The following is a 17,282-nucleotide window of genomic DNA, read 5'->3' as shown; positions in this document are numbered from 1 at the left end:
TCCAAAGCCAGTATATCCTTCCTCAAGTAAGGAGACCAGAACTGCACACAGTACTCCAGGTGCAGCCTCAGCAGTACCCTGTACATTTGCAGCATTACCTCCCAGCTCCTAGAATCAATCCCTCCAGCGATGAAGGCCAGCATTCCATTTGCCTTCTCGATAGCCTGCTGCACCTGTAAACCAACCTCCAGTGATTCTTACACAGGCAGTCCCAAGTCTCTCTGCAGAGCAGCATGCTGCAATTTTTTACCATTTAAATGATAATCTGCTCTTCCATTGTTCCTTCCAAAGTGGATGACCTCACATTTACCAACATTGTACTCTGTCTACCAGACCCTTGCCCACTAACTTAACCTATATATATCTTCTCCAGACCCTCAGAATCTTCTGCACAATTTTCCTTCCCACTCAATTTAGTATCATCAGCAAATGTAGATACACTACACTCGGTGCTCTCTTCCTTGCAGCCAATTACCACACATCACAGACTGAAAGCTAAGTCATAGAAGAGGCTAAAGAACACAACTTAGGTGTATAAGGTGATGAGAGGCATTCACTCATTCATGATAGTCAGAGGCTTTTTCCCAGGGCTGAAATGGCTATCACGAGAGGACACAGGTTTAAGGTGCTTGGAAGTAGGTGCAGAGGAGATGTCAGGGGTAAGTTTTTTACGCAGAGTGGTGAGTGTGTGGAATGGGCTGCCGACAATGATGGTGGAGGCAGATACGTTAGGGTCTCTGGATAGGTACATAGAGCTTAGAAAAATAGAGGGCTATGGGTAACCCTTGGTAATTTCTGAAGTAAGTACATGTTCGGCACAGCATTGTGGGCCGAAGGGCCTGTATTGTGCTGTAGTTTTTCTATGTTTCTAACTTCAGAGATTAGGGCAACATCAAGGTGGTAAATTTAATTTAAATTAAATTAAATTAAAAAACTAAATTAAAGTAGCACCAGATCTGAAAGGCCGCTGCTGCCGTGTGCTGTGCTGCCTACAAGCTGATGTATGCATCTTAGCTGTCCAGATGTTCCAGGGTTGAGTGAAGTGCCAATAAGATGGCATGTACTGTGGATCTGCACTATGGAAGGGAAATTGAAGCGGATCTAAGCTGCTTCTCAGGCAGGAGCTAATATGCTTCATCACTGTGGATGTAAGCGCAAGAGGACTCCCCATGTCTTCTTGGCCACCAGTATAATTGAAACCTGCTTGAAGTAGGTGACAATAAACAATAGGTGCAAGAGTAGACCATTCAGCCCTTTGAGCCAGCACCACCATTCAATGTGATCATGGCTGATCATCCACAATCAGTACCCCATTCCTGCCTTCTCCCCATATCCCTTGACTCCGCTATCTTTAAGAGCTCTATCTAACTCTTTCTTGAAAGCATCCAGAGAATTGGCCTCCACTGCCTTCTGAGGCAGAGCATTCCACAGATCCACAACTCTCCGGGTGATAAAGTTTTTCCTCAACTCTGTTCTAAATGGCCTACCCCTTATTCTTAAACTGTGGCCTCTGGTTCTGGACTCCCCCAACATCAGGAACATGTTTCCTGCCTCTAGCGCATCCAATCCCTTAATAATCTTACATGTTTCAATCAGATCCCCTCTCATCCTTCTAAATTCCAGTGTATACAAACCCAGTCTCTCCAATCTTTCGACATATGCCATCCTGGGAATCAACCTTGTGAACCTATGCTGCACTCCCTCAATAGCAAGAATATCCTTCCTCAAATTTGGAGACCAAAACTGAACACAATAGTCCAACTGTAGTTTCACCAGGGCCCTGTACAACTGCAGAAGGACCTCTTTGCTCCTACACTCAACTCCCCTTGTTATGAAGGCCAACATGCCATTAGCTTTATTCACTGCCTGCTGTACCTGCATGCTTACTTTCAGTGACTGATGAACAAGGACACCCAGATCTCATTGTACTTACCCTTTTCCTAACTTGACACCATTCAAATAGTAATCTGCCTTCCTGTTCTTGCCACCAAAGTGGATAACCTCACATTTATCCACATTAAACTGCATCTGCCCACTCACCCAACCTGTCCAAGTCACCCTGCATTCTCATAACATCCTCCTCATATTTCACACTGCTACCCAGTTTTGTGTCATCTGCAAATTTCCTAATATTACTTTTAGTCCCTTCATCTAAATCATTAATATATATTGTAAATAGCTGCGGTCCCAGCACCGAGTCTTGCGGTACCCCACTAGTCACTGCCTGCCATTCTGAAAAGGACCCGTTAATCCCTACTCTTTGTTTCCTGTCTGCCAACCAATCTTCTATCCACGTGAGTACCCTACCCCCAATACCATGTGCTCTAATTTTGCCCACTAATCTCCTATGTGGGACCTTATCAAAGGCTTTCTGAAAGTCCAGATACACTACATCCACTGGGTCTCCCTTGTCCATTTTCATAGTTACATCCTCAAAAAATTCCAGAAGATTAGTCAAGCATGATTTCTCCTTCGTAAATCCATGCTGACTCGGACCAATCCTGTTACTGCTATCCAAATGTGCCGTTATTTCATCTTTTATAATTGACTCCAGCATCTTCCCCACCACTGATGTCAGGCTAACTGCTCTATAATTCCCTGTTTTTTCTCTCCCTCCTTTCTTAAAAAGTGGGATAACATTAGCTACCCTCCAATCCTCAGGAACTGATCTTGAATCTATAGAATATTGGAAATTGATTACCAATGCGTCCACGATTTCTAGAGCCACCTCCTTAAGTACTCTGGGATGCAGACCATCAGGCCCTGGGAATTTATCAGCCTTCAGTCCCATCAGTCTATTGTTAGGGTTAATTCGAGACTGCCATTACAGGTCAGGAGTGGCTCACGTAATATTAGGAGACCGGAATGCGAGGGAGGGGGGGAAGTGAAACTGGGGATTCCACTACACCGAAACTACTAGTGTCACGCGATTCAGTAAACAAAAGAAACAGGTAACTCGTGAGTGTATGGCATCGGGCCAATAAGATGGACACAAGTGCCCGATATTACCTAATATGTAGCGGGGGGTTGTGCTGGGGGGAAAAGGGGTATAAATAAGAGCAGATTGTAGGGGGAAGGGAGAACGCGCCTTCTCCAGCGGGGGTCTTGTCTCCTCGCTGTGCCAGTTACGATTCTGCCAATAAAGCCACGTTTCACTATAATCAGGTGTCGGTTGTCTCTCTTCCAAACGAACACAGGGCACATCAAAGATTTCCCAGTAGGTCATGGAACAGCTGAGCAAGGTCTTAGAGCAAGCTAGCGCCAAGCATGCGGCTCAGGCGTTGATCCCGCAGGTCTCCGTACTCCCCCAGCCCCAATTCTATCAGCACCCGTACGGCCACCCAGCCCCACTAAAGGGCCAACCCCGGGGCTACTACCCACCTGGTCCCCCGCACTCGCAGGGACGCAATCCGCAGGTAATGTGCTGGAGCTGTAATGAGTTCGGCCACTATGCCAGGGATTGCCGGGCCGAAAATCCGCCTATGGGACGGGGTCGGCCCCGGGCCGTAGACGCCCTCCAAGGAAGGCACGGGCGAGGACAAGGACCTCCCCCTAGAGCTAGGATAGGGGCCAGTAGAGGCCGGTCAATGGAACCCAGGCCGAGACAACCCCAGGGTAGGGAAGAGGTGAGAGGGGGATGGCATGGATCACAGGAGAACCAGGAACTGCAGGGGGTTCAGGATGGCCCGCTGGTCGATCCAGACGAGGAATATGATTACCCCCCCTTATCCTGAGCAATTCTGACGGGGCCCGCGAGAATCCCCGAGGGTGACGCCTCCCCATAAGCCCCCCATGATCCGGGCAAAACTTTGCGGGGAGGCTATCGAGTTTATGGTCGACACGGGGGCAGCAGCCTCTACGATCACCAAATTACCCCGCCATCTCACCCTCTCGGGCAATACATTGGAAACTGTGGGATTCTCGGGGACGGTTGAGGCCCGACCATATACTCATCCCGCCACGCTTGTTATTGGAACCCAGAGAATTACCTTGCCCTTTCTGCTGGCCCCGAAGTGTCCAGTCAATCTCCTAGCCCGTGATGCCCTCTCCAAACTGGGGGCGAAGATTTTCTGCTCCCCAGCCGGGCTCCGGCTGGTATGGCCGGGTCAGAAGGGGATCACTGACCATGCCACCGGCCAATACATCTTCACCCCTGCACCAGAATCCCAATCTAAAGAGATCAGTATTTACTGGATTAGGCTTTTGTATGACCAACGGACTGTGGGGCTCCTTCGTGAGTTCGAGGAGTGGCTCCCCTCCGTACCCGATTCACAATTCTACCATCCACCGCGCGATCCCTACCACGTGACCCTAAACTACATAACCATAAGTGACCCCGAATACGACGCACGGTTCTCTGCCCACGCCCGGGGCACCCGCACCGCTGTTCAGTTGGCCTACCTAATAGCCGGAAGGGAGGGGATGGCAGCGGCAGTGAAATTAAGCGATGAACAGACTGACTGGTTTCAGGCTGGGGATGAGTCGGCACCGCATGTCACGCTGGCCATTGCCCCTGGATACGCGGCACGGAATCTTGGCCCAATGGTCTGCGCGGCGCTGTGGTGCCAGTACAGGATAGTGGGAGGGGGACCGGAAGAAGTGTCCCTAGATGGCTGCTTCCAGAGATGTCCTCTTGCCCTCAGGGAGGAAGGCTTGTACGAGAAGCGTACAGTGGAGCGCGCCCTACGCCTGGATACCGTAGATCACGGGAAGGCCGCCCAGATCCTTCGGGATACTAACCCCACCCTATGGACCACTCATCCCCATGACACCGGGCGCCTCAAAGGGGCAGTGCGGCTCCAGCTTAAACCCGAGGTCAAACACTGCGTCTGGGTGCCCCAGTATCCCCTGACCCCGGACCAAGTCGCGGAGATCGGACCCACCATTGCGGGACTCCTGGAGGTCAGGGTGCTGCGACGAATAGAGGGAGGTCGGTGGAACACGCCGATCCTTCCTGTGCCCAAGGGCCTGGGCAAAGGGTGGCGAATGGTCCACGACCTCAGGGCAATTAATGACGCCACTGAGACCTTGAACCTGAAGGTTCTGGACCCTTACGTTGCCCTCCACGCCCTTAACCCATCCATGCAGTATTATTCGGTGGTGGATTTAGCAAATGCCTTCTTCTGTCTCCCCCTCCATCCCGATTGTCAGGCCTGGTTCGCCTTCACTTTCCAAGGCTGCCTGTACAGGCTCCCGCAGGGCTACAAGGACTCTCCTGGCCTTTTCAGCGCAGCACTCACACCCATCCTTCGGGCCCTTCCGCTCCCGGCGGACACCACCATTGTCCAATATGTTGACGACCTCCTTGTTGCCAGTGTTACCGATGAAGCTAATCTGGAGGCTGTTCGCGTTCTCCTGGACGCGCTGGCAAGGGAGGGGTTCAAGGTCAAAAAATCGAAATGCCAGATAGCGCGCCGATCGGTAGCATTTATGGGCAGAATCATAGGAAAGGGGGGTACGACTCTCTCGGATGCCCACCGCGAGGCCATTCTCTCGTATGGGCTTCCCCGGACTGTGCAAGATATGATGGCTTTCCTTGGCCTATGCGGCTACTCCCGGACTTACGTCCCGGACTATGTCGGTCTCACTGGCCCCTTGCGAGCCATGATCACGGAGGCCGGGACTAAGCGCCTCAAGAGCACCCGCCGCTGGGACTCTACGAGGGAAACTGCTTTCCGACAGGTAAAGCAGGCTCTTGGGGCTGTTGCTGTACTGGCCCATCCCGACTACCGCCGGGAATTCCACCTGGACGTTTCTGAAACTGGTGGGAGGGCGAATGCGGTCCTCTATCAGCGCAACCGAGGATCCCGGCGGGTCCTGGGCTACTATAGCTGCCGACTTGAGCCCGTTGAGCAGGGACAGCCTGCCTGTGCCCGTTTTCTCGCGGCTGTCACTGGCGCGGTGAATCACACCTCCCATATTGTCCTGTGCCACCCCCTGCTGATCCACACGGATCACAGTGTCAGCGCGCTACTTGCGTCTGATGCTTTCAGTTTCTCGGCTAATCGACAGATAAAGATGGAGGACACCCTCCTAGCCCCGCACATCTCTTTCAAGCCGACCCGCGACCATTCCCGTAACATGACCACGGGGGTCAATTCCAGGACGCTAGAGGCCCACGATTGCGTTGCACGTGTGGCCGAGGAACGGAAGGTCCGGCGGGATCTATTCATGGAACCCCTTGATGAGCCCAATTGGGACCTCTTCACGGATGGTAGCAGTCGCCGGGATGACGCCGGAGTACGGGCCTCGTACGCGGTGGTGCAGCGGCAGGGCCAGGCATTCCGGACCCTGGAGGCAGACGAGATCCCACAACCAGCCTCAGCCCAACTGGCCGAGGTCTACGGCCTCCTGCGCGCCTTAGAGCTTAGTGAGGGTTTACGAGTCAATATTTACACCGCCTCTAACTACGCGTGGGGGGCTGTGCATATAGAGGGAGAAGCTTGGATCCGGCGGGGTTTCAGGACCGCGGCTGGTACCCCGGTGAAGCATGAAAGACCTCTCCGCAGGTTGTTAAGGGCAGTCCGCTTACCGACTCAGGTCGCAGTGATAAAGGTGGTAGGCCACAGCTCCTCAAACACCCCCGAGGCTAGAGATAATGATGCGGCCGACCGGGCGGCAAAAGCCGCAATTCAAATGCCCACCCTGAGGTCAGGGAGGGACACCTCAGACTGTGAGCCTCCTGGCTCACCCCGCCCGGAGCCGGTCCAGCCGGAATCCCGAGGTTTACAGGTCGCTCCGTTGCTCCAAGCGGATGCTATGCTCCACCTTGCTGAGTTACAGGGGGCAGCATCGGCAGCAGAGCGTCAGGGGTGGGTTAACAAGGGAGCTGCTCGACAACACTTCACTGTGGGAGATACGGACCACCATATCTGGCGGTCCGAGGGAGGGGAGATAGTAGCACCCAGGGCATTACTACCGTCACTATTTAAGGAGATCCATGGGCCCACCCACATAGGGATAGCCAAGGTAATAAAACTTATAAAGAATCACTGGTGGGCCCCAAAATTAAAAGAGCACATGGAAAATTTGAGAGCTGAATGTAAAATCTGTAACGAACACAATGCCCGGAGACCACTGCCCCATCCGATGCTCAAATTCCCCAACCCCACGGGACCATGGCAGGAAATTTGTATGGATTTCACGGACATGGGAGCTAGATTAAGGACCCCCAAGAACCACCGATACCTGTTAGTTATAGTGGACCGATTCTCGAGATGGGTAGAAGCTTTCCCCACAAGGGCGGAGGATGGTGAGACGGTGGTCAACGTCCTTACCCAGGAACTGATTCCCCGATACGGAGTCCCCACTAAAATCTGCACAGACAATGGCACCCACTTTAAAAACGAACACTTGGCCAGAGTAGAGGGCGTTCTAGGGATAACCCATCGGTTCGGCAGTGTCTACCACCCGGAAAGCCAGGGCCTAGTGGAAAGAGCAAATCGAACCATAAAAGACAAAATTGCAAAAGTAATGGCGGGTACCCAGCTCACTTAGGTGGAGGCACTCCCCCTGGCTCTGATGTCCATGCGGCAAGAAAAGAATGGAGAAACTTTTCTAACACCACACGAGATACTAACTCCATGCCGGGACCGCGCACATCGCCACGGTGGGAGGAAAACTGGGAGACAATGAATCAGGACATGACCCAATACATGAGAGTCCTGGACCAGATGGTGAGGCTCATAGCTAAACAAGTCAGGAATGCCCACCCTGAGGATGCAGCCCCCGAGCTGCCGCTAAAAATAGGAGATGAGGTCTACCTGCGGCAACCAGGGCGCTCCTCCTGGAGCGAGCAGCGATGGCATGGCCCGTACCCTGTTACAGAAATTTCAAACCATACACTCAAGGTGGGAAGGGAGGGGGACAATAACTGGCACCATTTCTCGCACTGTTCCAGGACAAAGAAAGGAAGACCGATTGATCCCGGCTCCGACATAGAGGAGGAGGAAGCCGAGGAGGATGACGCCATGGAAAACCCTGATATGGGTAGGAGTGATGCTCCTAGGTAAGGCGCCGATGGCCGAAGCGGGAAGGGGAGGAGATGCGTGCGGGGCGAATATCATCCTTAATGCGGACCCTCATACGGGTAGGACATTCCAGTTCGACCTGTGCGATGTGATCAACTGCTGGGGCGACAAGAGAGCCTGGACTGGGTATAATGTCTACATGTGTCCATTCACCTTGGGATACCCGAACCCATGGGTAAAGGAGTGTAGCGCATGGATAAATGTATGGTGGTGGACGGGCCCAGACCAGTCCTGGCTGGATAATAGGCCAATCAATCAAGGGTCCTCCAAACCCTACTATGAGTTTAAGAGGAAGGTGAGCCTTTACAGGGGCTCCGTTTGGGGAAGAAAGCAGGGAGTGAACCCGTTAATCCTGACACTCAAGGAAGGAATACACAACCCTTTTAGTATGGAGGGATGGTCGTCACAGACCTGCTCCACTCATCGCGGGTCAGAGGACAGGGAGCATGGGGCGGGGGGTGTGCTCTACCTGATCATAAGGGCGGACGTGACAGGCCGAGACCCATGGAGAATTATCCGGATCAATCTGGGAACTTACACAGACCCAGGATTGGGTCCCACAGCCAGCCCTGTTCTGGTAAAGAGTTCGGACTCGAGTAAGATAACTCCCCGGGAGTATATTGCAATTGAGACAGGGTACGTGGAAGCAAACGCCTGGGTTGACCGAGTGGTCCAATACACCACCCAGGCAGCGATAGGGGACTGCTGGGTATGTGCTACGGGGAAACCCACACTCCTCATGAGTCCTAGCCCCTTCGAGGAATGAAACAACACCTTCCGTTGCGCCCTCGAACTCATGTCACTAACCAACCCCTCCGCCGGGTGCAAGTCCTGGGAAACCTATTTCCCCATGGCCCCGGCCAATGTGACCCCACCAGCCATTAAGGTGGACCCGATCAGGAACATCACTTGCGTTACTAACCTGTCCCCGTCGGATCAGCCCTACAGAGTGGGAAACATACCTGACAGTGCATGCTCTACCCGGATCAGTCTTACTGGCACCGAAAACGCCACCATGCTGACTGTCAGCAGAGCGGACCTCTGGTGGTACTGTGGGAAACGGGTCCTATATAATTGGCTACCTGTAAACTGGGAGGGGACCTGCACCCTGATCACCCTAAATGTACCTCTTTTCATTGCGGCAAAGAACCCAGGGGACTACACCCTCAACCCAATCCCTGATGAAATCGGGAGGTGGTATAGGAACAAGAGGGCGCTCACTGAAAGGGGGGAAAGGAACCCCGATGGGATGTGGATCGATGCTATCGGTCAGGCTAGAAACATCCCGGACGAATATAAGCTGGCAGACGAGGTAGCTGCAAGCTTTGAGAGCTTTCCACTTTTTTCAGCCATATTCCCAATCACCACCAATAAAAATGTTAACCGGATCAACCTGATCCACTATAACGTTCAGAGGCTGGCTAATCTAACCAGGGACATCGCGGAAGCCGTCCACGAGCAGCTATCACAGAAGTCCCTAATGACCCTGCAGAACAGAATTGCCATAGACATGATCTTAGCAGAGAAGGGCGGAGTGTGCGCCCTGTTTGGTGACATGTGCTGTATGTCCATAGCGAACAATACAGGCCCGGACGGATCACTGACCAAGGGTTTGACTAAATTGCGGTCCCTGGCCAATGAGCTAAAGCAACAATCGGGAGTCAATAACCCAGTGCTGGATTGGTTGAACCGTACGTTTGGGAAATGGGGGGTCCTACTTGGACAGTTGGCTCTAGGACTGTCTATTTCAATTGCTATCTTTATCACGTGTGGTTGTTGTTGCATACCCTGTATCAGGACCCTAGTTGTCCGAACTATAGATCGAGCCTTGACTGGAAAGGATGGACCTCCACCGGCGTACCAGGCACCCTTGTTCCCGGTGGAAGGGGAGATCGAGGCCCTCCCGAAAGCGGACGCACTATGGGAGAACACGGACTGGAATGGGCCATGCCAAGGGGGAAATTGAGAGTTGTTTTTGAATAAGTCTTCTGAAATGTTGCATGCTACTTGTAAAAATTGCAGATGTTTAGGGAACCCCTACCCATATTTTGTGACCCTAGGTCGGACAAATCAGGATATGCAAATAGGGAGGACACGCCAAAGAGTGCCGGGGGACGCTCACCTCCCTGCCTGATCCCGGCAGCCGCGGAAAAGATTGTAAGGGATGTGGCCTCTGGGAGGCCAAGGGAGGGAGTGTTACGGTTAATGTTAGGGTTAATTCGAGACTGCCATTACAAGTCAGGAGTGGCTCACGTAATATTAGGAGACCGGAATGCGAGGGAGGGGGGGAAGCGAAACTGGGGATTCCGCTACACCGAAACTACTAGTGTCACGCGATTCAGTAAACAAAAGAAACAGGTAACTCGTGAGTGTATGGCATCGGGCCAATAAGATGGACACAAGTGCCCGATATTACCTAATATGTAGCGGGGGGTTGTGCTGGGGGGAAAAGGGGTATAAATAAGAGCAGATTGTAGGGGGAAGGGAGAACGCGCCTTCTCCAGCGGGGGTCTTGTCTCCTCGCTGTGCCAGTTACGATTCTGCCAATAAAGCCACGTTTCACTATAATCAGGTGTCGGTTGTCTCTCTTCCAAATGAACACAGGGCATAACTTGAGCCCAACACTACCCAACACCATTTTCTGCTTAATGTGAATTTCCTTCAGTTCCTCCATTACCCTAGGTCCTCTGGCCACTATTACATCTGGGAGATTGTCTGTGTCCTCCCTGGTGAAGACAGATCCAAAGTACCTGTTCAACTCGTCTGCCATTTCCTTGTTCCCCATAATAAATTCACCCATTTCTGCCTTCAAGGGCCCAACTTTGGTCTTAACTAATTTTTTTCCTCTTCACATACCTAAAGAAGCTTTTACTATCCTCCTTTATATTCTTGGCTACCTTACCTTCGTACCTCATCTTTTCTCCTCATATTGCCTTTTTAGTTATCTTCTGTTACTCTTTAAAAGGTTCCCAATCCTTTGGCTTCCTGCTCATCTTTGTTATGTTATACTTCTCTTTTATTTTTATACTGTCCTTGACTTCCCTTGTCAGCCACGGTTGCCCCCTACTCCCCTTAGAATCATTCTTCCTCTTTGGAATGAACTGACCCTGAACGTTCTGAATTATTCCCAAAAATACCTGCCATTGTCGTTCCACTGTCATTGCAGCTAGGGTATCTTTCCAGTCAACTTTGGCCAGCTCCTCCCTCATGGCTCCATAGTCCCCTTTGTTCAGCTGTAATACTGATTACAGGTGGGTACCACATACTGCTGAAGCGAGAGGTTAAAGATTGTAGTGAATACCGTAGTCAGTTGATCAGCACAGGTCATTATTACTTGGCCAAGTAACCCATCCTCCCAGTACATGACATCACCATCTTCTGCTCAGATCCAAGGACAGTTCACAAATTGATCAGCATCTGTGATCGGTTTGAGTTGGCATCGGGGGCCAGGGTTAACTGAATGAAGAGTGAGGCCATGCTCTTTGGCAACTGGACCAATACAACAAGTACTGGCTGGAGTGCATTGGGAAGGTAGAAGAGAAATTGGGACTGTGGGAGGGTGTTCCTTGTTGATAACTGGGAAGAACACCCATCAGGTGTGAGGTGCTCTCAGGGCTGCTGTACTTGATGCAACTGTGAAACATCCTCCAATCCTCCTGCTGGGAATCCCCAGAACTGCCTTGAGGTTCATCTGGGGATCCAAGATGAAGTGAGTCAGATGGGTCACAGTGGGTAAGTCCTTGGACAACAGGGGCAAATACACACCTGATGTTGCCCTCATCATGGTACCGTATAGGGTTCTTCCCTGACTGGACAGGACAAGTCTGGGTTGGATGAGAAAGCTCTTCAATTATTGTAGCAGTTAACACCCCAGTCCTATTGGTTGTAAGGAATGCAATAAACAATGTGTAATGCATTGACTATGAATGTAAGAATTTAAAGACATTGCATGGTTTATTTTTGTAAATATTTTTATTATTAAAAAAGGTTACTTCGATTTATAAAATAGGATCTTACTGTTGCTTACAGAGGAGGCAGTAAACTTTGTGAAACAGAATAATAAAATAAGTGATAGTTTCGATGAAGCAAGACACACAAAATGCTGGAGGAATTCAGCAGGCCAAACAGCATCTATGGAAAAGAGTAAACAGTCGATGTTTTGGGCTGAGACCCTTCATCAGTCTTGATACAGTTCCCTACCTCATTCCAAAGATGTATGGGATGGGGTTAGTAGCATGTGTTGCTGCCGCCAGAGGCATGGTGCCCCTGTCCCCAGCACACTGTGTTGGTCCTTGATTCAAACAACGCATCACTGAGTACAGTGAATATGTTTCAATGTACATGCACCAAATGAAGCTAATCTTTAATATTTAAAATCTATCATTAATATCACCTCACTGTTTTCTATTGGTTACCTTAGCTTTATGATGTGAAGAGAAGGGAAAGGGTAAAAGGGGAGACAGAATGGGAAATGGAGCAAAAGAAAAGTTGGAGGGGGAAAATATTGGAATTTAGAGTAATTGATGTTCATGTCATCAGGGTGGAGGCTACCCAGATGGAATATGAGCTCACCTGGTCTCACCGATCACCTGCCGGTTTGTACTCCTCCCCCACCCCATCTTTTATTCTGTCTTCCTTCCTCCTTTCTATTCCTGATGATGCTTTAGTCCAAAATGTCACCTATCTATTCCCATCCATAGATGGTGCCAGCATTTTGTGTGTGTTGCTCAAAGAACTCCCATATTTACATATTTATAAGACCATAAGGCTATAAGACATAGGAGCAGAAGTAGGCCATTTGGCCCATTGAGTCTACTCCACCATTCAATCAAGGCTGATCCTTGTTTCCCCCTCCTCAGCCCTATTCCCCAGCCTTCTCCCTGTAATCTTTGATGCCATGTCCAATCAGGAACCTATTAATCTCTGCCTTAAATACACCCACGACCTGGCCTCCACAGATGCATGTGATAACAAATTCCACAAATTCACAAATTTCTCCGCATCTGTACCTTCAATGTACGTCCTTCTATCATGAGGCTGTGCCCTCTTGTCCTACACTCCTGAACGATGGAAAACATCCTTTCCATATCTACTCTGTCTAGGCCTTTCAACATTCGAAATGTTTCAATGAGATCCCCTTTCATCCTTCAAAATTCCAGCAAGTACAGACTGAGATCCATCAAATATTCGTTCTATGATAACCCTTTCATGCCTGGTATCATCCTTGTGAACATCCTCTGGACCCTGTCCAATACCAGCACATATTTTCATTGATGAGGAGCCCAAGACTGTTCACAATACTCAAGGTGAGGCCTTACCAGTGCCTTATAAAGTCTCAGCAACATATCCCTGCTCTTGTATTCCAGACCTCTTGAAATAAATGCTAAAATTGCAATGCCTTCCTCACTACTGACACAACCTGCAAGTTAACCTTTAGGTGTTCAGCTCAAGGACTCCCAAGTCCTTTTGCCTCTTAGATTTTTGGATTTTCTCCCCAGTTAGAAAATAGTCTGCACATTTATTTCTACTACTAAAGTGCATGGCCATTCATTTTCCAACATTGTATTTCATTTGCCACTCTCTTCCCCATTCTCCTAATCAGTCTAAGTTCTTCTGCATCCTATCGGTTTCCTCAACACTACCTGCTTCACCAGCAATCTTCGTATTATCTGTAAACTTGGCAGCAAAGCCATCCATTCAATCATCTAAATGATTGATATACAGCATAAAAAGAAGCGGTCCTAACACCGACACCTGTGGAATACTGCTAGCCTCTGGCAGCCAACCAGAACAGGATCCTTTTATTCCCACTCGCTGCCTCCCACCAATCAGCCAATGCTATAACCATGTTAGTAACTTTTCAGTAATACCATGGGCTCTTAACTTGGTAAGCAGCCTCATGTGTGGCAACATGCCAAAGACTTCCTGAAAGTCCAAAAATACAACATCCACTGCATTCCTTTATCCATCCTACTTGCAATCTCCTCCAAGAATTCCAACAGGTTCGTCAGGCAAGATTTTTGTCCTATCTTGTCCTGTGTCACAAAGTACTTCATAAACTCATCCTTAACATTGAGTCCAACATCTTCCCAGCCACTGAGGTCAGGTTTACTGCTGCCTTCCTCCTTTCTTAAAGAGTGGAGTGACATTTGTAATTTTCCAGCCATCTGGCACCATGCAAGAGTCCAATGATTTTTGAAAGGTCATTGCTAATGCCTCCACAATCTCTAACACTACCTCTTTCAGAACCCTAGGGTGCAGTTCATCTGCTCCAGGTGACTTATGTACCCTTAGGTATTCCAGAATTTGAGCATATTCTTCCTTTTGATAGTAACTGCACTGACTTCTCTTCCTTCACACACTACAACACCTGGCACACTGCTAGTGTCTTCCACAGTGATGATTGATGCAAAATCCTCAATTAGTTCATCTGACATTTCCTTGTCCCCCGTTATTATTTCTATGGCCTCATTTTCCAGCAGTCCTATACCCTCTCTCATTTCTCTTTTATTTTTTACATACATGACAAAGCTTTTACTATCAACTTTGATATTGTTTGCTAGCATGCTTTCATATTTCATCTTTCCCCTTCTAATGATTCTTTTAGTTACTCTGTAGGTTTTTAAAAGATTCCCAATCCTCTATCTTCCGGCTAATTTTTGCTTTGTGGTATGCCCCTTCTTTTGATTTTACATTAGCTTTGACTTCCCATGTCAGCCACGGTTGTACAATTTTGCAATTTGAGTATCTCTTTGTTTTTGGAATACATCTGTCCTAAACCTGCCTCATTTTCCCCATAAACTGAAGCTATGCTATGCCGTCATCCCTGCCAGCAGCTCCTTCTAATTTACTTTGGCCAACACCTCACTCATACCATTGTAATTTTGCTTACTCCACTGAAATACTGCTACATCAGACTTTACTTTCTCCCTATCAAATTTCAAGTTGAACTCAATCATATTTTGATCACTGGCTCCTAAGGGTTCTTTTACCTTAAGCTCCCTAACTGCCTCTGGTTCATTACATAGCACCCAATCCAGTATTTCTGATCCCATAGTAGGCTTAATGACAAACTGCTCTAAAAAGCTATCTTGTAAGCATTCAACAACCTCACTCTCTTGAGATCCATTACCAACCTAATTTTCCCAATACACCTGCATCTTTAAATCTCCCATGACTATCATAACATTGTCCTTTTGACATGCCTTTTTTAAATTTCCCATTGAAATCTGTATTCAACATCCCAGCTACTGTTGGAAGGCCTGAATAAAATTGTCATCAGGGTCCTTTAACCCTTGCAGTTTCTCAACTCAACCCACAAGGATTCAACATCCTCCAATCCTTTGTCACATCTTTCTACTGATTTGATTCCATTCTTTACCAGAAGAGCCATTCCACCCCCTCTAGCTACGTTCCTATCCCTCTGATACAGCGTGTAACCTTGGACATTCAGCTCCCAACTGCAACCACGATTCAGTCATGGCCACAACTTCATACCTGACAACCTGTGATAGTGCAACAAGATCATTCACCCTATTTCTTACTCTCCGTACATTAAGATATAACACTTTGAGTACCGTATTTGCTACCCTTTTTGATTCTGCTCCCCTAATGCACTGATACTCACCCTGCTGACTGCAGTTTTGTCCTATCATCTGCCTGCCCTTCCTGACAGTCTGACTGCACGCTATCTTTGCTTTCTTACCATCTGTCCTAACCTGAGTCCCTTCATTCTGGTTCCCACCCCCTTGCTAAATCAGTTAAAACCCTCCCCAACAGCTCTAACAAACCCACCCACAAAAATATTGGCCCCCCCCCAGGTTCATGTGCAACCCACCCCTTTTGTACAGATCATACCTCCCCCAGAAGAGATCCCAATGATCCAAGAACCCAAGCCCTGCCCCTGCCCCAGCTTCTCAGCCACACATACTTAATCCATATTGCACAGACCTGCTGTGTTAAATGACATTATTTTTAGAATGATTACTGGGTTTTGTTTCCTGCTTGGAACAGATTTTCAGCCATCTCTTCTGATGTGTTGTGTGAAAGAAAGGGTAAAGCTTCTCAGAGAATTTCTCATTGAATGTGTAGAGGAAAGACTTGGTGTTTGCATCGTAAAATGAAACTACCCCTGTATCATAATCAAGATAAACTCCTATCTTCCTGGGAACCTCTTGATAAGAGATATCCAATTTATCATTATCATTTGCATGGATTTCTTTCTCATTTTGCCCAATGGACCAGAATTTATTCTTTGGTTTTAATGTAAGGTCACCCTTTCTATTTGCATTCTCTCCAGCAATTCCCAGAGACCACTTGTGATTTCCCACAACTTCTACCTCCCAATAATGTTTCCCTGAGGTGAATCCATCCGATCCCAACACACATTCCCAGGCTGTAAACCTCTCCTCATTTTCAGGAACATCTGTCTGGGAGTTCGTCAGTCTCACACTCTTCTGATCCTTAGATATCTCCAGTTGTCGATGTGCTGTTTCTGTGTCCAGTTTTATAGAGGCTGCAAGAAATGGGAAAAATTGATAACAGTTATAATGTAGGTTATAAGCTGAGAGTAACCAGCAGCAACATTCAATTAAAACATCAAATTCAAAGCAAATTTATTATCAAATTACATATTTGTCACAGTAGTATAGCAATTCGTTCACCACTATGACAGCTCAGGGCATTACGGAGTTCAGCGTTCAATTCCAGCGCCGTCTGGGAGCAGTTTGTACGTTCTCCCCATTAACCGGTTAGTAGCTTAATTGGTCATTTTAAAAGTTGTCCTGTAATTAGGCTAGAGTACTAGATGGATGGGTTGCAACCTGAACTGAAATGTGAATATCCTGGCTAGGGGGTTTCCTAAAGCTACTCAGGATGGTTTATACCAGTTTTGCAGGGGGCTGGGAACCAGAGCACCAGGTCAGTAAGTGAAGGATCAGACAGGAAACTAGATGTCAGGGAAGCTAGAACTTGATAGGTGAAGTCGGTGGGTAGGGGAGTGGCAGGAAATAAGGAGGTGGGAGGTGATAGGTGATAATGGTAAATGGCTGGAGAAGAAGGAATCTGATAGAGAATAGAGAGGAACTTGTGAGAAAGGGAAAAAAGAGGGAACCCAGGAGGAGTGATAGGCAGGTGAGGAGAATAAATGAATAATTTAAATCTATTTATGTGGCCAGCATAGGAAATTGACGATGAGGGAAGGGGAATGGGGAACAAATTACCAGAAGTTGGAGAAATTGATAATCATGCCAT

At 48.6% G+C, this 17,282-nt stretch overlaps 2 protein-coding genes across 5 annotated transcripts in view; both read right to left on the bottom strand.

Annotated features, from left to right (window-relative positions):
• The window catches only part of LOC140720368 (butyrophilin subfamily 3 member A3-like), a 665,711-nt gene that overhangs the window by 238,706 nt on the left and 409,723 nt on the right, over positions 1-17,282 (bottom strand). The gene's annotated exons all lie outside the window — the stretch shown is intronic.
• Positions 11,984-17,282, bottom strand: part of LOC140720453 (butyrophilin subfamily 3 member A3-like) — a 28,786-nt gene continuing 23,487 nt past the window's right edge. Inside the window, exon 8 of the mRNA XM_073035308.1 lies at positions 11,984-16,545. Coding sequence (XP_072891409.1) covers positions 15,989-16,545 — 557 coding nt within the window. The 3' untranslated portion in view covers positions 11,984-15,988. The remainder of the gene's footprint in view (positions 16,546-17,282) is intronic.

This window comes from Hemitrygon akajei, chromosome 2 (genome assembly GCF_048418815.1).
Source record: "Hemitrygon akajei chromosome 2, sHemAka1.3, whole genome shotgun sequence".
NCBI classification, from domain to species: domain Eukaryota; kingdom Metazoa; phylum Chordata; class Chondrichthyes; order Myliobatiformes; family Dasyatidae; genus Hemitrygon; species Hemitrygon akajei.
Note: the sequence above shows the minus strand (reverse complement) of the source record. Positions and strands in the feature narration are given on the sequence as shown.